Source organism: Dicentrarchus labrax, unplaced genomic scaffold, assembly GCF_905237075.1.
Source record: "Dicentrarchus labrax unplaced genomic scaffold, dlabrax2021, whole genome shotgun sequence".
NCBI classification, from domain to species: Eukaryota; Metazoa; Chordata; class Actinopteri; family Moronidae; genus Dicentrarchus; species Dicentrarchus labrax.
The window spans coordinates 18,565,304-18,589,228 of NW_026136702.1; the positions used below are offsets into that span (position 1 = coordinate 18,565,304).

Genomic DNA, 23,925 nt, shown 5'->3' on the forward strand with positions numbered 1-23,925 from the left:
CTGAGAGAGGAGTTCACTAGTTAAAGGCCCTCGACCATCCAGCATCCTCCTCTGAGCTGTTTCGCTCTGCTGGAGGGGGAGGATGGAGGGAAGAAGGGGGCAAAAGAGAAAGACAGGGAGGAATTAGAGAGATACTATGTGCAAGATGAGGTGTAGAAGGAGAGTAAGAGTGTGTCTTGATAGACTGAGGAGAAGCAGAAAAAGGGGTGGACTGAAGGATAGATGAGATAAAGAAGGAGAGAAAGAGGAAAGGAGAGAAAGATGGCCATTAGTGGTGCAGCTCTACAGGAAGAGAGGAGGAGAATAAAGAAAGTGGAGGAGAGAGATAGAGAGGGAAAGGTCAGTGAGAAAGCAATCTGTAAAAGGTAGAAGAGAGAAAAAGGTGGGGGGATACAAGAATGTAACATAAAGAAATGGGAGGAGGGAATAAGGAAAGAGGTAAGAGAACAGAAAAGTGCAGGAAGAGGAGTAAGGAAAGAATTGAAACTGAGAGGGAAGAGAAAAACTGAGATGAGAAAGGGAGAGTGTGAAGGATAAACAAAAAAGAGAAAAGGGGGAACGATGGATGAACAGAGAGGAAGAGCAAAAAACAGTCAACGTGAAGAGGAAAGATGAGAGAAAAAGATGACAAGATAAAAAAGTGAAAAACTGGAGAGAGAAAGATGGAGAAGAAGGAGAGAGCTAAACGAACAAAGAGGTGAGAGAAAGGGAAAGAGGAAGGATAAACAAAGGTAGTGTTTTAGACTGAGTGGGAGGCAAGGAAGAAAAAAGGGGGAGGAGAGAGAGAAAAGCACGGGGGTTCACAGAGAGAGAGAGAAACCGACTGAGAGCAAAATGAAAGAGGGAGTCGTGAGAGTAGGTGGGAGACAAGGGAAAACTGGAGAAGAGAGGGAGGATGCGAAGATGAAAGAGCGAGAACGAAGGAGGAGAGACAGCAGGGGGAAACTGTCGGGGAGAGAGCGAGCAAAGTGCCAAACAGATAAATAACCAGCTTACTGGGATTACCAAGTGACTGACACACAATTTGCCAGAGCCAATATGACGTGGCAGTGATAGCTCTTAACTGCTATAAACCTGAAACCAGTCCAAGATGTCCTCCAGTATTTACTGTTATTAGTGTGTGTGTGTGTGTGTGTGTGTGTGTGTGTGTGTGTGTGTGTGTGTGTGTGTGTGTGTGTGTGTGTGTGTGTGTGTTTGTGTCCCCACATAAACAAAACAACCAGAATCATGCAGAAAAATGCAGAAATCAAGGTGTCTGCAGGCTTCAGGAAGACCTGTTTGATGCTACCTGGGTTTAAAAGCCCAAATTAAGAAGAATTCAGTACTTCCTACCCTCTAAATTTAGCAAACATGTTTCATGACCCGCAGATACCCTGATACCTACATGCATGCATCATGTTAGCTCCCAACTCTCCTGTAACACTTCAAAGCACCACATTCATTGAGCTGACACAACACACATACGCATGCGGAACATTCACTGTACACACACTACCCCACATTTTACCCTCTAATGAACTTCAACAACAAACAAAAACCTACAATAGTCGGGCAGAGTGGAGGGGGAGGAGATATGATGAGATAGAGGGAGAGGGAGAGAGAGCGGTGATGAGAGAGAAAGAGAGAGAGAGTGAGAGGAGGCGGGCCAACATAAGGCCTATAATTGGAAAGATGTGAAAAATGAAGTGTCAGTTTGGTCAATAGAGGGCATAGGTCACAGAAGCAGGAGCCCAAACTCGGCACAGAGCACGCTCATTAGAGCAACCAATCAGATCTTGTCTAGCTGCCCAAGACCATTAGTCATCAGAGGTAGAGGCGTGCACACGCGCACACACACACACACACACACACACACACACACACACACACACACACACACACACACACACACAATATTGCTTTGTCTTCCCCTGTCTCACTGTAATTTCACTCTTTTTTTATCAGTCTGTTTTCCTCTTCCACATCATGCGTCTATATTTTATTTTTATCCCAACTCGTGTCTCACCTCTCAGTCCCTCAGCTCCTCTGTTGAGCATTAATGACAAGGAAGAAGGAAGAAAGACAAACAGTGTAGTGTGTGTGTGTGTGTGTGTGTGTGTGTGTGTGTGTGTGTGTGTGTGTGTGTGTGTGTGTGTATGTGTGAGAGAGAGAGAGAATGTGTGTGAAAGAGACAGAAAGAGCGAGGATGAGTGTGAGACAGACAGAGAGACAAAGAGAGACAGAGAGTCTGGCTGTGTGTGTGTGTGTGTGTGTGTGTGTTGACTGTATAAATGGCTGCTCATTGGAGTGGAAGGCATGGCGGCGCTCTCTGCTCCCACCCAGGCTCTGCCTCCTGGCACTGGCAACCCTGCAAACTGCTTGCCTTGACATCGCCTTCAATAATATATGAAGATGCTTTTTTGCCTACAGTTTGTTTGCAACGCCGCCCCACCACCACCACCACCCGATTCGCCCACTGCTGTCTCTCTCTCTCTCTCTCTCTCAACCTCACACACATACACACACACATATTCTTAGAATGCACACACATCCAGATCTCAGCAGAGCTGTCTGGTCCAAGAGGAAGTGTAGACTAATGTGTTAGACCCTAAAAATAAATCAAGTACATCATAATTCAATTCTATGCACATTTTAAAATTAAGTCAGGAAGACCTCTCAGACATTCAAACAATACTAAAACACAAAAATCACTATTGCTTAAGACAAGGGGTTCATATGAAAAAAGAAAAAGATTCCTGGATCCTCAGAATAATCAGAGATGATTGAAAGAGAGCAGAAACAGCCACCTACTTGTAGGGGGTTCTGTAAGCTAAGTAGTCAAACAGTATATACACAGTATGAACTGTGTAGTCGGGGATAAAATGAAGGCTGGAACACACAAACACAACAAAATATGCATATGCAAGTAAAGAACATTGCATGCTAAAGGTCAGTAGCACGAAACAGGGTGGATTCAGCCATCTACCACACCATGTCTGTTCTGCCAACGTGCCCTTGAGCAAGACAGTGAATGCCTACACGGTCCAGAAGTGCTCTTATATAGCTGATGTGACCTCTGACCTCCCTTCCCCTTACTAGCAGCGACTGTGAGCTGTTGTGAAAACGTAATCCCCTCTCCAAACTGCCTGAACAAGTCTGTCAGACCTCATCGTGACACATAGTAGAAACTTGTACTTGATGTATATGATATAATCTAGCAGATGTAACACACTCAGCACCTTGGTCCGCATGTAAGCTGTGTCCCTTGTGCTCCCTTTTCTCCTCCACCGGATTAAAAAGAAAAAGATGTCGACAAAGAACTCAGTCTCTTACCTTGTTCGCTGCTGTTGTCACCACTGTGTGATGTGTGTCCACCGCTGGATGGCCCCGGCGTTCCTCCAGAGCGTGTGGACGCCGTGTCATCGTGGTCTCTGTTCCAGGACGTCTGTCATAGAGAGAGAGAGAGTCAGTCAGTTAATCTAATGTGTAATGTGTAATTGTGTGTGCATATTCTATTATCTACTTTTGAAATACATAATACATACACAAAAACAAAACAATCAAGCTCCACACAAAATTCATCATTTGCCAACTCTCAGCCCAGTCACGCAGTGTGTGTAAGTCCCTGCAACAATCTTATGGAATGAGGATTATTGGGGCTCGAAAAAGAGAAAGGCCCAGACGAATAGCAAGCGAACATATTGTATTAGTTCCCAGCTTTCTGAGGCATGCAATCCACGGCTGCCTCCATTTGGCTCAAACCACTAGCAGATGAAAATACAAAACAGCTACAACTTAAGATAGGCCGCAGCAAGCGCCAGGGAGTGATGTCATCCAAGCAGAGCAGACGAGAGAGAGAGGGAGAGAGAGGTAAATAAGTCAAAGTATTGCTACATAAGTATAAATACTCCGTTTTGTCCAAAAATGAAAACAAAAAAGTGGATGACCAATCCCACTAATGTAGATTTAAATTTCATTCTGGGAAGTAGAGCCAGAACAGAGACATAACCAAATAAGCTGAAGTTTTCCCACAGTCTTTACTCAAACACATAAATGAAAAATAAATAAAAAATATTGCATTACCAACAAAACTGAAGCTGACTTAAAACTTTATATAGACAAAATGAAAAAGTTGAGGTATTACCACAGAGTGGAAGTCCATTCCTCTCTCTACACGTTCAAGAAAAATAACACAATGAACACAAGCAGCTAGAACTAGAAAAGAGTGGCTGGGAGACCTGGGTTTATATATAGTAAGCTGTGTGTGTGTGTATGTGTTTGTGTGTGTGTGTGTGTGTGTGTGTGTGTGTGTGTGTGTGTGTGTGTGTGCTTGCGTGCGTGCGTGCGTGCGTGCGTGCGTGCGTGCGTGCGTGTGCGTGTGTGTAAAGGACAGTCTTGGCCAGATGAGTGTCAGCTGCATGGTCCAGACAGGAGGATAAAGGGAAGACGCACACAAAAAAATAGTACAGCCAGATACAGATATAGTTCCCTCACACACATACACATTTACAGATTTGGTGCTTACACACACTCACTTATACATAGACACTGTATAAAACAAACACACACACACACACACACACACACACACACACACACACACACACACACAGACTCAGATCTCACCCTGCCCCATACAAAGCTGCTACATATTATTGAAACTAAACCAGATGGAACCTCTTATCTCCCAGTGCCTCTGAAAAGCAACATTAGCACTGAGGACAGGAGAGAAAAGAGACTTCAAAATAGAAGGAAATGGAATCTAATGTCTCATCACACGCGGCTAGCTATCGCAAACAAACACGCAACAAACAAAACGCACACACAAACACTTACTCAGGCCTACTCTGCCGCCTATCTTTGCTCTGTCAAATCAAATGAAGCAGATATAAAGGGGCAATGTGGTGTTTGCATCACGCTTTTAGGGCTACGTGACGAAATGAGTGATAGAAACCCACATGGAGGAAGAGAGGAGGGAGAGGAGAGAAACACACTGGGGAACAACTGGTTTCAATTGGGATACTACTTGCAGCACTGCCTCTGCAAGGAGGATTAGTTTAGAATTCTTAAAGGAAAAAAAGTAGACATTAATTCATAATGCCGAGTTTGTTTTAAACAAAATGTAGATGGAATAAAATAACAGAAAAGGATATACAAGTCAGCAAATTCAACACATTTGGGGTCTATTAGAGCCTGTTTGATGTTCCTGGGCAATGAAATTATAATCCAGTGCTTACATGGACGATAAAATCGTTGTTTTCTAAATTAGGCTTTGAGGCTTTGCAATAAAGAGGAAAGTCACCGCACAATGGCATGACTAGGATGGTGATTGGGTAGATAAACGTTGATTTTAACAGGGATAGGATACCAAGAGGGTCTTTTTTTTCTCCACCTCTTACAAATTCTTTTTTGCTGACCGTAGTACACTGAAAAATGAAACACCCGTGCATGACCGAGTAACTCCAGAGAACATCAGAAGTGAGGTAATCCAGACCACATGCTCAGCACGCAAACAGTTAACACACCAGTTCCTCCAAAAGTGCAGCTTTTAAAAATGAGTAGAACTTGTTTATTCAGAGCTCTGTAAAAAAAAAAAAAAGAATAGCACAGTACCCCGGGGACGTTGAACAGCAAGTATTAAAAAACCCAAGAGCCTCGGCTCGCAAAAAAGATATGGTTTTTTTTTCTTTTTCTTTTTGTTTTAATTCTGTAACAAATTCCACTTGAAAATATAATTAGAAAGTGGAAGGGGAAATGGCAAACTACTGCATTAGCTGTAATTGAACAAAAGAGCGCTTTGCCTGCTGGGAGGTGGCCGCTGAGGCCCCATGGGAAAGGGGGCGGGACTGAGACAGGACCTGGTGGCATCTCCGCGGGGACGGGGAGTTTATTTATAATCACAGGCCGCCCTTGGACGGAACAGGCCCGGCACTGATCTAACACGCAATTAATACACACACGGCTGAGATCACACAACCCACACACACACATACACATACCAGTACACACAGGTCGCACAGCTTGTGCGCACACACCCATACACAAATAAAACATTTTTTTGGCCACTTAGCTTGTACACACACACCCACATACACACACAAAAACTTTTTATCTACCTTCTGCAAACACATCACAGAACCGCCATACTCACAGTCCCTGTTAACAAAAGCACACACCTTGACCAAAAGACACACAGTGACAAACACACACACACACACACACACACACACACACACACCCTGTGCCAACAAGACTGCAGCACACAATGTAGAGATCCACCGTCACAATATGGGATATGTAAATTCACAAGATGAATAGATGCATAAACAGAAAGCTTGAGGAAACGGAGAGCAAGGGAGAGCTGTCCATCTGCACACATAGCCACACTTGATTTATTCGATGTCCCCTTAATGAGCCACCGTGGTCTCTCGCCCCCTCTCTCTCTATTTCTCCCCCTCTCTTTAACTCCGACTCTCTCACACTCGCTCTCCCCTGTGCAGGATGTAGATTAATTCAATGCTTAATTGTTTAGTAAATTCAATTTTCCACATTCTATTCTGCCTAGCTTTAGCTAAAGTTCTTAAATCTGCCGCGCCAAGCCGAGGGAACCCTGTTTGTGAGCCATGCATACCTTTTTTTTCTCTTTTTCTTTTTTTTTTTTCATTACCATTTTCCTTCCCTCCACCACCCTAATTCGCCATGAAAAGATTTTCCTTGCTGGAAATACTGATTCCGCTATGATCGGTGAGGCATTCCAATCCAATGCATTCTCATTGTGCCTCGTCTAAGATGCAAGGGGGGCTTCCCTTTCTCGCTGTGCCAGGCCCCATATCATACAAGCGCTCATGCAAGAAATGTTGCCTTGCCAATTCATTTGCAATAATAAAGAAAATGGTTAAGGTTGTTGTGCTTTGCCCCCCACCCTCCCCTCTTTCCTCACTCTGAAATATCTTTTGTGATGATATGGATATTTACTTTTCACTCTGTGCCAGAGAGCGTGCGGGAATAATCATATGTGCATACTTAACGGCAGAGACATAAATATCCAAATAACCCCCCACACATACACTCTTCAGTGGTGGTACATCTGAATCAAAGATGACAGTTGGGCTACTCCATCCCCCAGAATGCTTTGGTGCATCTGTTCACTGTGGTTGTTTTCTTTAACACCATTTTTGACCTTTGCAACAGCGCTGCTTCCTCAGGTTGAAATCCGCGAGAATGCCATGTGTTGCAGCAGCGAGATGGCCTGCAATAACTCCGGACACATTCTCCCACTCTACTGAATGCTGGTGGGGAAGCTGTTAGTGAAAGGGGCTGAAAGGCCAGCTATTGTAAACTCTTGTTTACTTTGCTTTCCTCTGTGACTAGATAAAGCAGGATCTGCCTCTCTGATAACCGGCCAGGCAAGTGCTTGCCCAACTACCTCCGCTTTCTCTTCTCTCTCCACCCCTCTCCTCCCCTCGCTGCAATATTAGTGCCTCCAAAATGAAAAGAGGGGCTGATAATGGTATGCGCAGTGCAAAAAAAAAAAAGAAAAGGGAGTGACAGAGCAAAAGACCCCCCCCCCCCATCCCCTCCCATTCTGTTCTGCACTCCCCTTCCTCCCTAACTCTTCACAATAGACAAAGAAAGAAGAAATAACCTTATAATTGCTGAAGGGGGTGAGGGAGAAAACTGGATTTGGTCTCTTGAGTAAGTAAAGTATGCTACACTGAATAGCCGTCAGGTACTCTTCAATCGGCTTTTTAAAACCGGTGGGTTAACCTCATAGAGACAACCAAAGATAATTACATGTTTGAGATAATTACCAGAGCTTTCAAAGTCCATTTGGATGACACTCGCGGAAACTGACAAACTGATTTTCTTTCTCTGTGGCCTCTTCCACTTCCACAGCTCTCGCTACAGGCTCCTTGTTTACTCTCTGTGAGCTGAAATCCAAACAAAAACATTAACTCGAGTGCTCTCCCCTCCACGCTATCTAACCCCAAACAAAGCACATTTCTTTTTTTTCAGTCGTGAATGAAAAGGCAGGCGTAATTTCTTAATGACATGTTTTGCTGTGGTTTCTTCGTTAGCCTAGCCTAGCTCGACTCGCAGCCGCCGCGCTGGGATGTTCTTGGTGGATCCCTTGGAGACGGGCTGTTTGTGACGGTGGCCATTGTCAGAGGCTTGCAGGGGGTTAAGGGGGAGAGGAACTTTCCATTAGCTAAGTACACATGTGTTAAGCCAGGTTATTGTTTACTTAGCCAAAGAAACCACAGCAGGCCTCAGGGACAGACATGGCCGCCCATCATAAGTAACGCGAGACACAAGCCAAGAACTTTATTTGCAATTGGGATTTTGCAGCTATCACAACAGAGTATCTGTGATACAATGGGGCTCCTTTAAGAACTAGTTTCCAGCAATACTGCATGATTTAAAAACATCAACCAAAAAATAAAATAAAATGGGCATAAATAAATGTACTATGGATGTATAGATATATATGAAAGTATATAAGAAGCTTGGGATGTTCCTTTTCTTTGAAGTCACTCTGGCCTTGATTTGCTTAATCACAATCACCCCTACTTGCTATTCCACCACAATAATGAAGAGGCTAAGAAACACACAAGTCACGTGGTCGCCTCTTTGTATCACTTGTTGAATCCTTAACAGCCGCCCCGCATTCACTCCCCAATGGAAAAAAAGGGGAGTTCAGGGGAGGGGAGGGAGGAGGGGGTGTAAAGGAGGGAGGGGGCGAGTGGGGGTCAAACCTCTCCTCTATTCAACTACAAAAGCTGCTATTACCAACAATCACCACGATGATTCAAAAGTTTGTATTAAGATCAGCAGTGTGCCACTGTAGGACAGAGAGGGAATGAAAAAAAAGAGAGAGAGAGTGCGCCCGTTAAGTCGGGTGTAACTCGATCCATACTTCAACGAGAAGCAGATAGATTAGCGATAGCGGTGTACTGATTAGGAAAATAGTGGCTGACCCCAGCGGTCAGGCTTTCCATTGAGTTAGGAGGCTGGGGGGCAGGGGTCACTCTTTGACCGCCAGAGTTACCTAAACCAACACTGCTGGGTCTCACTGACCTGGAAACCAGCACTTGTATGGCATAACAGTGCCAATTGTTGGAAAAAGATACCGCGATAGCGCTATCAAGAGTAAATTCTTACACAGTGACCACAACACTAAACTCACACAGGCAGGGTTTGTTTAGGAAAGATTGTGCAGGACATAAGAAAAACAGCAACAGATCCCAAATGTATAGATGTTATTTCAGATTGTAGGCTATTTCACATTCTTTTTACATGATTTCAATAGCAAAAAGAAAACAAAATCACTCTGAAAATGTCAATGCCACAAAGCCTCTCCCGTGTAAAAATACCTCTCCACTAAATTAACTCAACAGATCAACTGCTGAGCATTCATAATCATTTAAGACTCTCTCACATCCACAAAAAAGGCAGCCAGAGAGTATCTTTAAGGGAAATTTCAATTATTTCCAGCCCTACTTCAGCCTGCATGGCTCAATCAAGTAGAGGAGCTCTTGAGACTTGGAGTGAGTCCTCAGCACTATTAGTAGTGTTCTGCTCTACAGCGGAGAGCCCGGGCCCTCGGAGTTCATTAGCAAATTGCTGTGCCCCTCCCCGTGCTCTCTGTGCAATTAAAGGCAACTGTGCAAATGACGTTCGGTGGCGTGGAAATACCTCCCCACTTCTTTTGGCTGAGGTGAACATGTGTGCCAGGCAAATAGGGACGCAATCAGCAGAGCGACTGCTGCCACATTTCCGCAACAACAAGAAGGCTGAGACATACGCAGCCTTTCCAAATTAAAGGCCTCTGAAACATTCTCTCAGAATAATTGAACTTCATTGTGTCTTCTATGTTCATATACAGCTGAGCTCAAAGCAGTCTAATGTCTAATGGGGCAACAGGAAATCTGCTGCTCAAGTGAAGAAATTAGGCAAACGTGGTGGGAAGCTCTCCAGGGAGTGGCAGGGAGAGGGTTAAAAAAGTCCAACTGGTGCTAACCAGTCACTCCACTCACATAGCACCTGAGGGGGGTGCTGCATTTATCAGGCCAGTCTGAACACACACATGCACACAGCAGCGCACACACACAACATACACATATATGTATACACTTGTAGACAGATGCATGCACACAGCTCGTGCACATTTGCTTGCACACACACACACACACACACACACACACACACACACACACACACACACACACACACATCTACAGAGAAAGACACACACAAACACAGGAGGGTGAGCCCAAACTGGCTGGGCTGCATTCGCAAGCCAGCGCAGAGCCTCTCTGACTTTTTCACCTCTCAGCTATGCTCTGCTTTCTTTTGAAAGGGGCGCTCAGCTTCCCTCCATACTCGCCTGCATAGTCAGGCTAGCAAAACAATGTAAAGACATGTAAAGAATATTCAGAAAATTACTGTTATGACGCAAGGGTGCATAATGCAGCAAGAAAGTCAGTGTTGTTGGATTGTTGAGTTTAATAAATTCAAAGTATTTTTTTTTTCCTCTGACATTTTTTTTCTCCTCTGCTACAGTCGCCTCACTGGAATAAATTGGTTTATGAATAAATGAGCCTGCTTTCTCCGTCTTGTTAACATTGTTCTTTTGTGCAAATTCTCAGCATTTTTTCCAGTCCACTTCAACTTTATGCCCGAGGGCATATATTAAAAATACATATGGAAAGAGATAATGCACACACAACGCAAATTCGTTAAGGATGTCACTGCCTAACAACTGCAGATAAGATGTCACACAAAAATAGCCCACAAAACTCAACATATATATATATTCGGCTGCAAGTAAGTTATGATGTGCACTGCCATTAGATTGACAATATAAGTATTCAGCAATGAGAGGCATGCACCCTCTGCCTGTTTGGATATGCCCATTTACACACAGCCTGCTGCTGTGGACAGTCTCCATGTTATCCTTCTGGAACATCAGCCCATCCCTCAATATTACACATCTGTCAAAAAGTTTTCTCTGCATTTTAATGCAAACTATGCCTGTAGGTCATTTATATTATTCTGTCAAATCAGTGTAAACATACGCTTATGTGGTTTTGCCCTGAATTATATGTAGGGACGATCATTATATTAAAATAGGCCATGTCTTCATCTTACAGTCAATTAAAGATCTGCATCAGTGCCCCAAGCACAACATAATTTCCTTCATATACCTAGAAACCCAAGGGTTTTACCAGACTCTATTACCATATCTATATACCATAAGGCTCCATTCCATGTCCTGACCTATCTATATAAATAAAATAAAAACTTTTGACAACTGAATCCCCGGGAGAATAACAACAAGCCCTTCAAAGAGACACTTAAATGCACAAGTGGCGTCTGTGTTATTTAATTCTGTTCCTGGATTAAATGAAGTATTATCTTCCGGGTGATCTTTCTCATTTCCATAATCAGACATAAGGGCCGGGGCTGGAGGAGTGCATGCGCGGCATGGTGGGGGCCTTCCCAGTCGGGCCCCAGTCCGGCCATTCAGCACAGAACATAAAAGCCGGTGGCTGTCTCTCTCTCTACTCAGACCAGCCACTCAACCATATGGAAGTCCGCGGATTTAAATTATTTAGCCTAATCGCTTCATTACTTTTTATGTCGGACTATCCAACTAATCCCTTTAATTTGGACACTTGATTTCATTTCCCTCTTCGGTATCCATAGGTTATAGCCGCTCCTCTACGAAGTCATTCCTTAAAACTCTGGGATAGTTAAACTTATTGGAACACGGTTTCATAGCCTGCAACCCTGTCTCCTGCGCAAATGACTCGAGCTATTAATGGCCGAAAATCCAGATTTGCATAATTCTAATCATCGGTTGCTGTTATCATTATTTAACGGCAGTGTATGGACCATTAGGGTCATGCCTGCGCGCACACTACAATGTCCCCAAAGTGCCAACAGTCAGTGGAGCACATAATGAAGGCTGCGGTTATCTCTGATATCGGCACAAAAGGAAACACTCCCTAATCTACCTTTAATACCCGCTGCTTCTATGGCTTTCCAAAAAAAAACATAAACCTTCTTATTGGTGCTGAATCTGTGCGCTCTGAGCGGAGTAAAGGAGGAGGAGAGGAGGGGTCTCGATAAGCAATGTGCACTCATGTCTAAGGAAAAATACTGACAAGACGCGTAATGAACCGTGAACTCCACAGTGGAGAAAAACCAAGGCACCTAAACCACAGTCTGCAGCCCATCCTGCTGCTGCTGCTGCTGCTGCTGCTGCTGCTGCTGCTCCTCTCCTGGGCAACACAGCAGAGACGAGCTGATAACGTTTCGTTTTGGTTCAAAAAAAGAGACAGAGGAGAGAGAAAAATGGAGAGAGGCACTAAATTAAAATCGACATGAAACAGGTCAAGTTTATGGCGATGCTTTTTCGAGCTAATCTCCCCAGGTCGGTTCCGGGTTCAAGTCTTAATGGGCCAATAATAGCAACATTATTCAGAATTTTTTTCATTCCGATGGATGGAATGTAAAACGGCCTTAATCATATGCAAATAACAGCGCAGCGGAGTAGTGACCCAGAATAGCTGAATAGCCAGCAGGGAGAACACACACACACACACACACACACACACACACACACACACACACACACACACACACACACTCTCTCTCTCTCTCTCACTCACTCACTCACTCACACAGAGGGAGAGGGAGAGAGAGATGTACCTGATCAAGGGCCACCGATGATCTTGTGATTTCCTCGCTGTCTGACTTGGACCCGCCCTCTCTGTCGTCTATGACCAAGTCGATGGGCATCTTGCCTTTCAAGCAGCTGATGTACCGGTGACAGAAATTATCACACAGCTCGTGCACCTTCAGAGAGAGAGGGAGAGAAGGAGAGGAGGCAGAGGCGTCACACACACTCACCCAAAAGGGACATCATCACACAACAGTGACATGTGCAACCACAACACACACACACACACACACACACACACACACACACGGCAGCCTGTGACATGCAAAAAGATTACTTAAGAGTTTTTAGGGCAATTTGGCAAACCCTTAGATCACAGCACAGTTTTACATCTGATGGGTTTAAATATTTTAATAGAGTTGAAGCATGACAAACATGGATCATGGCTGATCACTGGCCACATATTATTGTTTTTGTACTGGGATAAATGATCAGGTTAAATATGGTCAAAAACTCAAATTCGATTAATTTATTTAACCTCCAAAAAGTTTATTTTTTATTTTTTATTTTGTTTCACCTTTGCTCTGAAATTATAAAAACTTAAATGTTACTCCTTCAGGCTGATGAGTCCAGTTTCCGTGCCGTGCCGTGCCGTGCCGTGCTGGCATTGTGCTCCATCCGGGCTGTGATAGTAACTTTATTTTTCCCCACTCAAAATAGAGATATCGTCGAAAATTGACAGTGACAAGAGGGCTCAGGGGCTACAACGCACTCAACACCCGTGTTAAATTCATCATCGGTGCCCCGGGTAGTGGCCATTAGAGGAGGGTGACCCGCTTGACTGACATTTAAGGTAAACTGTTTAATTTCGTCTACTTATTACATTATCACTGGCAATGATCGCCCGAGAAACAAAAATGTCCGATGGAGAGAGCAATGTAGACTGCAAACCACCTTCAACTTGATTTACTAAATGCCCTTTATTGCACAGTATGTACACTTTACAACCCCTCATTTATAACACGCGTTTATAGGCAGCATGATCCCAGGAAAAAGGCGGTGCACCAGAAACAAGTTTTAAAAAACTAAAACTTTTAACAGCTTTGATGATGTTTCATAACGTTAAAGTTCAGGTGAAAGTTGACAGCACAGGCTACTGTAGTCCATCTGATACGGAGACAAATCAGAGTTTTACACCCACTACTCCCTCTATCCACAGATGGCTGCCTGGGGCCTTTTGCCCTCCACAAAGAATCTTTTCTAAAAAAACCCGCAAAGTTCGCCTATATGTTTCACCTTGCATGCAATTTCTGCCAGCATTAAACTTCATTAAAACATGCGGGGAGATTTGGGTACAGAGATATCCGTTCCAGTTGTAACAGCTTGCGTCGTGATTAAACGTGGAAGAGAAATGGCCCCATGATTGATTTTGACGCTAATTATAACCGACTAGCAAAAATACATTTTCTTTTTTTTTTTTGCAAATACAGCCCATAGGTCTGAAGTGGCACACTGGACAGAAATGGCGAGAGAATATTACCTTCTCCAGCTCCAGAAGATGAAACCGTAAAACTTGAATGGCTTGAATCATCTGAAAAATTAAAATAACAATAAAAAATGAGCTGCTCACATCTCTTGATATTAAACAGGCACGTTTTCTCAATACAAGTAACTTCAGACGAGGAAAATATTCATATGAATGGATTTTATGTGGAACTGATATTAAACTTGGGCGTTATTGCAATATGGAGAGCAGGCATACAGTAGAGACTGGCGCTGCAATAAGCCTCAGAGTCAGAGATCTATTAACCACCAACTAGTCGTGAGGAAAACGTTACTCTCACGTCACATTCAAAGTACCAAAGTGTACAAAGTGAAAAGCATGAATACAATAACTTTCCAGGCAGAGTTCAAAGGTTTGTGACAGCTGTCTAACAGCGGCCCTTCATCTACAGATACAACCGGGGGCCATTATGATATCAAACAGCCCAAAAAGAGGAACATAACCTCCAATCCTGCTGTAACTTTTCTAGCACCACATGGCTCTCTGACACATATGTACAGCCCGCCAGTAAACATGCAAACAACAGCTGGTACATAGGAAAATACTCTGAGCAAATATAGGAAATGTGTCATATAAAAATATAATGCATCTTACCAGATTATCCAATTCTGGATTCGATGAAAATAAAGGCTTTTCTGCCCGAATCTAAAAGCAAAAAACATTTTTATAAAATGTGTGAACATAAAATATTATAAACTTATACATTTTATATTGTGTGGGATTAAATGTAACATGCAAGCATTGACACAATGGTGTATCAAATCCTACTTTATGCACAGCAAACACACTACACGAAATTGACACATTTTGAAATAACTTTTTTTTATTAGTGAGTGCCGTTTTGTTTTCATCCACTGCAGAATTAACTTCCAAGAGCTTCACGCATGCAAGAGAAGAGCACAACGAGCCCGAGCATGCAGATTAAAAAAAAAAAAAAAAAGTCAAACTTTCTGACCTGTTTTGCAAACACTGCTATGTCTTCATTGAAAGATTCCGATGAACAGACGTCTCCTCCTGCCACCCCGGGCTCTCTGGGGGTGCAAGTCGCTAATTCACATTTCTCAAAAATCAGTGCAAGCAAGGGGAACAGGGGGTGCCTGGGAACACACACAATAGCAAATGTCACCAGAGAGAACAGCGCCGGGGTCAAGACTACTCCAGGCTAGATTTAGCCAGCCATGCTACTCTTCAACAACTCGCCCATGGGGACTGCTGCTGCAGCCCATGCTATTATATTATGCAGAGGCTCGGAGGAAGGCTGCAAACAGCGGGCGGACTCTGTGATTAAATCTAGGTGCGCCTAATAGCATAAAAGCTTTAGAGTCAGTCAAACAATTTCTTGCACAGGTCTCCGTTTGGATCCCAGGCGTGTGTGTGTGCGCTGCTGGCGGATAAATGTGCGCACATTTGATGACTATTTATTGTTGAAGTCATCAGAGTAAATATGTGCAGACTGGTAATGTGTTGAAAGTTGTGTGGCGTGAGATGGTGAAACTCTTGCTGGCATGTTTAGCCACCGTGAAAACATAATGCTTACATTTTTAAATAAACTGCTGTAAATTAATAAATGACATGCATATGTGGGATTTCCTTCAAACATGATATATTTTTAATTTACTGAAGCCTGGAATATTACACACAATTAATTAAAATGGTTAAAAGGGAGAAGGTAATAATTTTGCTTATAATAAATTATGGAACTTAAAAAAGAAACTAAGCCAGTTACATTCTTTTAAAAAAATTATTAGAAGTTCTAATTAAAGTGGACTTTGTCTCATTATTATTCTTAAGAGTCTAATTACATTTTTCTGTAAAATACTAAGCAGCAGGACACTGGTGAGATAGTCTCCATAAGTAAACTCTATATTTATTTTTACTCCTGTAGTATTTGTTCAATTGTTTGCAGTAGAAACGTGCGATAAGCATGTTGACTTAAAAAGAATACAATTGTGAACTGTGTAAAAATTGAAGGAAGGACAAAAAGGCTGCAGCCGCTCTCTTTCCCAGCGCCTGTGCGGCAGTTTGGGCTCCACTGTTTTGCTGAACCACTTCGCAGAGACGCACAGCCGGGCACTGAGCCGGTGTTTTTCCTGCTACGGCACTGACTTTTACACCCACTAGCCCACCCCGACTGCCCCCTCCAGGCCTGGATGCACGCCTGCCCGCCACAGAGCGAGTTTCCCCGCGGACCGGAGCCTTGCACCTACCCGTATATAGCGTCTTTATCTCTCTTGAGAGCGTCGTTAACGGAGGAGCCCATACTGGGAGGCATGGTGTTGGTGTGGGCGGTGTGCGGGTACTGGTGGGAGTGCAGCTGGGGCCCGTGGTTGAGATGCACCGCCTGCATGGACCGGGCGCCGTGCGGGTCTCCGTACATGGTGGTCGGGATGCCCACCCCGTCCATCCCGTAGTGGGGCAAGTCTTCGTACTGCACACAACAAACACGCGGGGCCACAGTGAATATACGTGAACAAGATTATGTCAAACTATAAGTCTGCTTTAAAACCACAAGAATATATTATAAAAGTTATTTAAAGTAGGAGAAGTGACACTTGAAGTTTTGTTTTTCTTCTAAAAAAAAAAAACGTGCAGGGCGAAATGGTTTCTTTAATTTCCAAAACAAGTCGACCTGTTTCAACATTTGTCTTAATTCAGAGTTGTTTCCTGATGCTAGTGCACCGAACTGCCTTTTCTGCTTTCTTCCACAATACTGACACTCGTAAAACATGCGAAACTAGAGAAATAAATTCATGCCAGTGGTTTCATTTTTAACTCGTTTTCAAGAGAACAAGTTTTAAAGACTGAAGTGTGAGTGGCTTGTTCAGCAGAATATTGTTTACAGGAAAACTACATTTATTCTGACGTGAAAACTACGATTTGTTCTCGACTTATTCACAGTGACCCTTGTAGCTCAGATATGAATAAAATAAATATGAATTATTGAATATGTTTAAAAAGTCTGGGAGTAGAAAAACGTCCAGCAACGTGGCTCAGTTATTGTCATTAAGCAGGCAGTAATTAGGTCCATCAGTCTGCTGCTCTGTATTCTCACTGTGTGCAACAAATCTCTTCAACTTCTTACTTACACTGTTTTCCAATTTTAAAGGCTCATAATTGTGCAGCATGTTGTTCGCACTGTGATCAGTGCATGCAACAAACGCAAGTTGCTGTGTTTTTTCAGACGACGTTAAACTGCAGCTGGATATTCAAACTTTTCCACGTGTCAGTTTTGAGTTAAATAATGCACTCTCGTCTTTACACTCTTGTTTAGTACTTATTGAACAGCTGCTGGTGTGCTCGGTGGCGGAATTGTTGTTGCAGGTATGCAAAAGTCTGAAATAAAATCTTTATTTTGAGGTTTGCCTCTTCGACAGATTTTTTTAAAAAAAGAGCCTTGAATTATTGATAGTGCTCTCTGGAAGTGACAAACAAGTGCCGGGGAAAGAGTAAAAAGCATTATCACTTAAAGCTGAGCATTCGGACCCTAAAGGCGAAGAGGTGCAAACCCCAGCGTGGTGCAGCTCCAGTGCCAAACTAGGTAGCTAAATGTGTCCAGTGTGTCCCTAACATCTCTGCTTTGACGCTGTTTACTATCCGTGTGAAGATCCCAGCCGCTGTTCTGAAGAAAGTCCTGGAGTGTATGAATCAAAGCGTTTTGTCATCACCTCATTCCTAAAAACTGCTCCACTGGCATTATGCTAATATCGCATGTTTTAGCGCATTTTGCGGTGTAAAGCCGAGTGATGAAGCAGAAGTGACGGTGAAACAGGGATTTGTGTTTTCTTCCTAAGTCTTCTCCCCCCCCCTCCTCAATGTGAAATCTTGACGGAACAGTCTGAAGAGAAATGTGGAGATTTGTTTTGCCTCTATGCCCTCCCCCATTTCGCTTCCAGTAACTGGCCTGTCATAACTAATCTAAAAAACATAGCCGATGTGAGATATGATCACGCTTCCAATGTCCCTCAGTGGGCCGGTTCGTGGAGCGAACGAGTGTGGCCGTGCGTAATACCGTGCCAAAAGACGCCGAAAAATGAAATGGTGTCTCCATGTGTCAGGAAGACGAGAGAAACTTTCGCCGCGAGTGTGTGTCCGTGCGGGTATGTGTGTCATTAAGCCACGTTACAGTGCAGGATTGCATTCAAGCACAGCAGACTTAGAGAAACTTTTTTAGGGGGGATTGCCCTACGTACCCGTTGCGCCATAACCCTCCTGACTCCCTGGTCGTCCTTTCAGTTTAGATAAATCCCCTCTGAGGCCAGGGTGGAGACGAAATGAAGAAAGAAATTCCAAATAAATGGGAAGATGTTTCAGCCAAAATCCCGTATGCCTTTTTTTTTCCACGGAACGGTGAAGCCAGCCCCCGCTTTCTGCGCAAGTTTAGCCCAGGCGCGGCGAATAGGTCCTCGGCTATCCTCGGGGCAGCGGCGCCAGGCTCCTTTTCCAAAACCAGGATGAAAATAAAATAGCCCCTCAAACAAAACTGGCGACTCTCATGGCTTTTTGCCACTCCGCCTGTCAGTCAAAACGCGAGGGCTTGTCAAAAGTACCGGATGAATGATGGTCCGACGCGCGTCTCCACGGGATCGGCACCACCTAAATGTTAATGGTCACAATCACAGTTAAAAAATGAAGCAGTTCTCCTCTCGTTTTCTTTGATCACTCTCGGCTCCCGGCTTGATTTTCTTATGCAAAAGCGTCTAGAGGAGATCAAGAGGAGGTGGGGTGATAATTCTGGCTTAGGCTTTCTTAAAGGAGCCACGATCGATGCTGAGCGTGTGTGCGTATATGTGTGTGTGTATGTGGCTGTATGTGTGTGAGTGCGTGTGTATGCATGAGCCGCCTGCCCGTTTGTGTACAATGGATGTGTGTGTTGAGCTGAGGAGGAGCGGAGGATCTGGACCAGACTGCTGAAACCCGGAAGTAGTGGTGGCCATAACAGGTCGCGTCTTACACAACGCACCGGGCTGCAGCAAGTCGTGCGGAGAGGAGGGGGGGTGGGAGGACCCAGCGAGCCCAGCAAGCCGCACCGCGAGCTGGAACAACACGGGGATAAACAGAGAATACCCACCTATGACTTCAACTATATGTCCCATTCTCATAAACTGACTTTATTCTTCAGCCTGGAGCCGTGTGTAAACACCGAAAGGTCTGTGTTTCGGGACTGACACGTCCAGCATCAACTTCTCCGCCGGTAAACAGTTTATTAACGGCTTATTGAACCATCTTTCAACTCTTTTGAGATATATTATCAGGTATGTTATCAAGAGTCTATGTGATCTGAATCTGTATCGGTTTGGACTGGATATAACTTTATAATCATTCATTTCTTTCATTTAAAAAAAAAATGAAGTTATAAGTCTAAAACTTTTTCATTAAAACTGTTTCACAGTCAGTTTGAGCTTCTGGTAGTCTGTCAACATCATGTTTGCGTGATATCCACGGTGTAGCTCGTAGCCAGACATCCAGTCCTGCAGGTTTTGCCTCTGGTTACTCACTCTCTCAACCTCTCTGCAGTCTATTTTCTTCCCACGTTTGCATACATGTGCATACGATTTTTCAATGGGAATGCACAGCCGCAGGAAAGTGTCAACGCCAGATAAAAAGAACAATAAATCAAATTAAAACTTTCCTATTAAAGTTATTTGGGAGCACTGTTTAGAGTCAGTGTTATGTACTGGTAGTTTTCTGTGCAGTGTAATTAGTGCACATCCTTACACGGAGTTGTGGTCTGCATGCTGAATTATGAAATAAGTCATTAAAAGGTTACTGTAGCTTCTCAAAGCATCTTTATGTCTAAATAACAGTTCACATGTCGTCCGTCCCTCTCCCCCACAGCAGCGCTGAATGGGTCGCTCCAGTCTGCCCGGGCTGTCCAATGGCAGAGAGGCTCCGGGATGGGAGCCCCCTATTGGCTCCCCACATGATCGATCCGGGGCTGATTGATCGGTTTTAGGCCACATTTGCGAGGAGGCGCAAAACAAAACATCGTCCGCGAGTAGATAACACACACTTTGCGTTTTCTGTCTGCTTCCACAGGCTGTAAATCCACCAAAACACCGAATATTTTACCAAGACATCTCTCTACCCCCCTCTCTCTCTGTCTCTCTCTCTCTCTCTCTCTCTCTCTCTCTCTCTCTCTCTCTCTCTCTCTCTCTCTCTCACACACACACACACACACACACACACACACACACACACACACACACACACCAATCTCCTCATCACTGACTTAATTACTCATTTCTAAATGCACTCACACTTTGACTAAACTTCACCAAACCAAACAGAGCTACACTCACACTAACATGTTGTCAACTTTCTTGATCTCAGAGAACTTCTTAATTTGAACTTTTTCTCTCTTTATAATGAAGCGTTCACTCGAGTTTCACGGTTTGCAGTGCAGAGGTTGTAAAAGTTTGGTCAAATATTGATGAACTTTAATTTATGGAGGGGAAACTTAGATTCTCGAGTAATTTCAAGAAAAGCAATGATATAATTGAGTAATGTGTGGATGTAAATTAACAAAACAGTTTGAATTTACTACGTTATCTCGTTATATTTGATTCCTCGCCGGGATATAAAGGGGTACAAATCTTATTTAATTTTATCCCTCAAGTTTTTTTTAATTAAGAAGTTTAGCTATCTCAAAATCTGCATTAAATATTTATGATATATTTCATGGCATATGAAGTAATATAAAAACGGGATAAGTTACTTGGACAGGATTAGTTTCAGGAGGGAAGACGTAAAGGATTTCCAGAGATTACAATAGATTGTTGTTTATTTTTGTGGTTGTTTTCCTCATGAGGCTCACCTACAACAGGTTCATGCAACTTTTCATGCATTTTTTAGCCCATGACACACGAAGAGAGAACGTGTAAAAGAGCCACATTATCTTCTGATTATGCTCATAAGGTGTTGCTGGTCGGTGACAGCCTGCTTGAAGTTTGTTTTCCCCCCGTGCAGCGCGTCCAGTCATTGATCATCTGCCCCCGGTTCTACAAATGGTGTCATAACATGATAATGCGGCTTCACACATTCGGCGGTGATTCCTGTGGTAAAATTCGACCGGTGGGATCCGATGGGGGCAAATTTACAGGCATGAAATGACTATCAAAGCCTCCTGCAGTCCGGCCGGCGAGGCTCCGGGGCGCGGACAGCAGAGAAGCACGAAGCCGCGCAGGACGCACGGACTATTACGCACAGAGACACCGGATCAAATAATAAACGGGGTTGACTTGTGCTCGTCGAGTTTGATAATTCAGTTATTTATTGGTGAGTAGAAGCTCTCCCTCTCTCATTCTTTTTATATATGATTTTTTACGGCATATTAAATTATTTAAAAACGCATTATTGTCACTGAGATATTTTCTAGAAGGGAAGTTATTTTTAATTAAAGCAGAATATGCTGTTTAAATCGACTTTCAGCTAAATTTGTGGGTTTAGTGAAACACAAACAGGATTATATAGCTCACTACACCACAAGGCACACTAAATTTTAGAGGGTCATTGAGAAAAGGCAATGCTAAATTAACATGAAAGGAGACCACATCAGCGCCCGACCACTGTAAAATAACTACAATGGCATTATAAAGCAATTAAGCTACTTCAATTAGCGTCTATAAAAGCAAACTGGAGCTCCACTTTCTCTCCTGGAGTTGCTCTTTCGTGAGGGTCAGCGCATTTTGGCATCCTGAGAGAGAGCAGGGGGGCAAATACCGTCATTTCTGTTTAATCCGCTTTGCGATGACGGTAATGCTGTGAGTCGTTTCAATAAAATCAGCAGGTATTACTTTCAAACGGCTGAATGTAAATTGACAGCATGTTTGACTGCCGAAACAAATGGAAGCGTTACCACACGGCCTGTGCGCACTGACTTGTGCTGTTTGGAGACAAAGAGAAGTTACAGTCTTTATGTTTAGTTTATAAAAACACACCTATCCAGCAGAAAATCCCTGTCTGAGATGTGTATTCCTCACCGTGTAACATATTACTATTTTAAGTCACCACCAGTTATTTTTAGCTCAAAGACTGTTGTAATAAATAATGCAAATGTGAGTATTAATTTTAATACGCTCAGTTTTTAGTAAAAAAAAAAAAAAAAAACTCCAGGTTAGAGATACACTGTCCTGGCCCTTGTTAAGATCTGTATGTCTGTCTGTCTGTCTGTCTGTCTGCCGCTGTTTGGAGAAACAAGGAGTAACTGGCAGCCCGAGGAGTCAAACTGAGGTCAAACTTTTTGCAGCCCCGCAGCTCTGCGCCCAAACGTGTTGGGATCTGCAAAGTCCACCGAGTCTCTCTGCTTTGTGTCACCGCTGCAGCACACAGGCAGGCAGACAGACCTGGTGCAAAGTTTTCACAGCTTATCTAATTATATGAAACTACTAGTATATTATCGCCTGTCAGAATATGCAGCCGGATTCATTAGGGTGCGTTTAGGCGCTGTGTGAGTTCAGGTCTGAAATTATTCAGTCATGAAAAAAATAAATAAAAGGCGCTCGGCTTTGTGCAAGCAAATGATTTCTGTTGCCTCGGAGATCTATTTTAAAAGTTAGTGTAATGAGGTATAACGCGAGGTGGCATTCGGTGTCACATGAGAAAGTCATGTATTACATCCTAATTCTCCATCATCGTTTACAAATGATCTACTAATTTATGAAAGTATATAGCTTAGAATTAATTTAATACACAGTTTGTCTCAAATTACTGGAACAGAATGATGGGATGAGATTTTTGCAAATTATTTTTTTAAATAGTGGCACTAATATCTCGGGAGTGTAATTACCTGGCACCGAAATCATCATGGTAAATACTATGGCTTGTTGTTGATGGTGTAAAACCATAGCTTTGGTTCATTGGCAATAATATAATGTATCGCAATATTAATGTTAAACTATGGAATCAGTGTAACTCTTTCCTCTGGGAGTTTTCAGTGCTGCAGTTTGGCCTAAATGTTAATGTGAGCTGCTCTCGCCTCTCACACACATTAATGCTTAATCATTTGCGCCTTCTACCGGAGCTGTTGGAAATTACATGGCATGCAGAAAGACACAGGAAGAGTCTTGCTCAAATAATTAAGATAAAAAGTTCAAGTGAAACCCCTGCAACATAAATACACTTGAAACTTTTTTTGGTATACTTCTGTTGCAGTGTTGCATTTTTATCTTATTCAGCATGCTGCACTTAAAGCAGAATATAATGTTTGAACCTATAGAAGAAATTGATCATATTCATATTTCTTCACTTTGTTCATGTAAATAATGCAAATAAATACATGCAAATAAAATACATAACGGTGCTAGCTGTCTTTTGGTGTGCTGCCTTTTATTGCAAGTGTCCAGTGTGTTTATCTACAGTGTGTGTTTGATTTATTTCAAGCTCTGAAACTGTTGATACTGCACAAAGCATAAGGAGATCCGCTCATTTCTATTGATGCATTTAAGTATTGTTTAAGCTAGGAATGACCTTTTAAACTTTTCTTAAGCTGCAATCATAAACAAATTGCAAATAAAGTAATAAACTCAAAAGATGGAAGCGTTAAAGAACTTAAACCTTCGATTAAGTTTGATGCACAATCACAAACATCTCCGTTCTAGTATTACTATTTGTGTAAAACTGCAACTGCTATCTATATGTTTAAAATATACACCAATGTAAAGCTGTAAATGTTACAGCCTTAAAAGTAAGAAAGCTG

General features: G+C 43.1%; 1 protein-coding gene and 1 long non-coding RNA gene across 5 annotated transcripts in view; one reads left to right on the forward strand and one right to left on the reverse strand.

The window, feature by feature from the left end:
* meis1b (Meis homeobox 1 b) overlaps positions 1-19,115 on the reverse strand; it is an 80,514-nt gene extending 61,399 nt beyond the window's left edge. Inside the window, exons 1-7 of one of the 4 annotated variants that reach the window (XM_051420744.1) lie at positions 18,422-19,115; positions 16,439-16,659; positions 15,187-15,328; positions 14,826-14,876; positions 14,208-14,258; positions 12,697-12,843; positions 3,313-3,424 (exon numbers count right to left, since the gene is read on the reverse strand). In XM_051420744.1, the coding sequence (XP_051276704.1) occupies positions 3,313-3,424; positions 12,697-12,843; positions 14,208-14,258; positions 14,826-14,876; positions 15,187-15,328; positions 16,439-16,659; positions 18,422-18,433 (736 nt within the window). In that variant the 5' untranslated portion in view covers positions 18,434-19,115. Of the gene's footprint in view, positions 1-3,312; positions 3,425-12,696; positions 12,844-14,207; positions 14,259-14,825; positions 14,877-15,186; positions 15,329-16,438; positions 16,660-17,317; positions 18,053-18,421 lie in introns of those variants that run through there. The other 3 variants (XM_051420735.1, XM_051420758.1, XM_051420752.1) reach the window with 3 other exon arrangements.
* A 118-nt stretch (positions 19,116-19,233) lies between these two features.
* On the forward strand, positions 19,234-23,538 carry LOC127375133 (uncharacterized). Its single transcript, XR_007887311.1, has 2 exons — positions 19,234-19,483; positions 20,067-23,538. It is a non-coding gene; the product is annotated as an uncharacterized LOC127375133 (long non-coding RNA).
* The last annotated feature ends 387 nt before the right edge of the window (positions 23,539-23,925 follow it).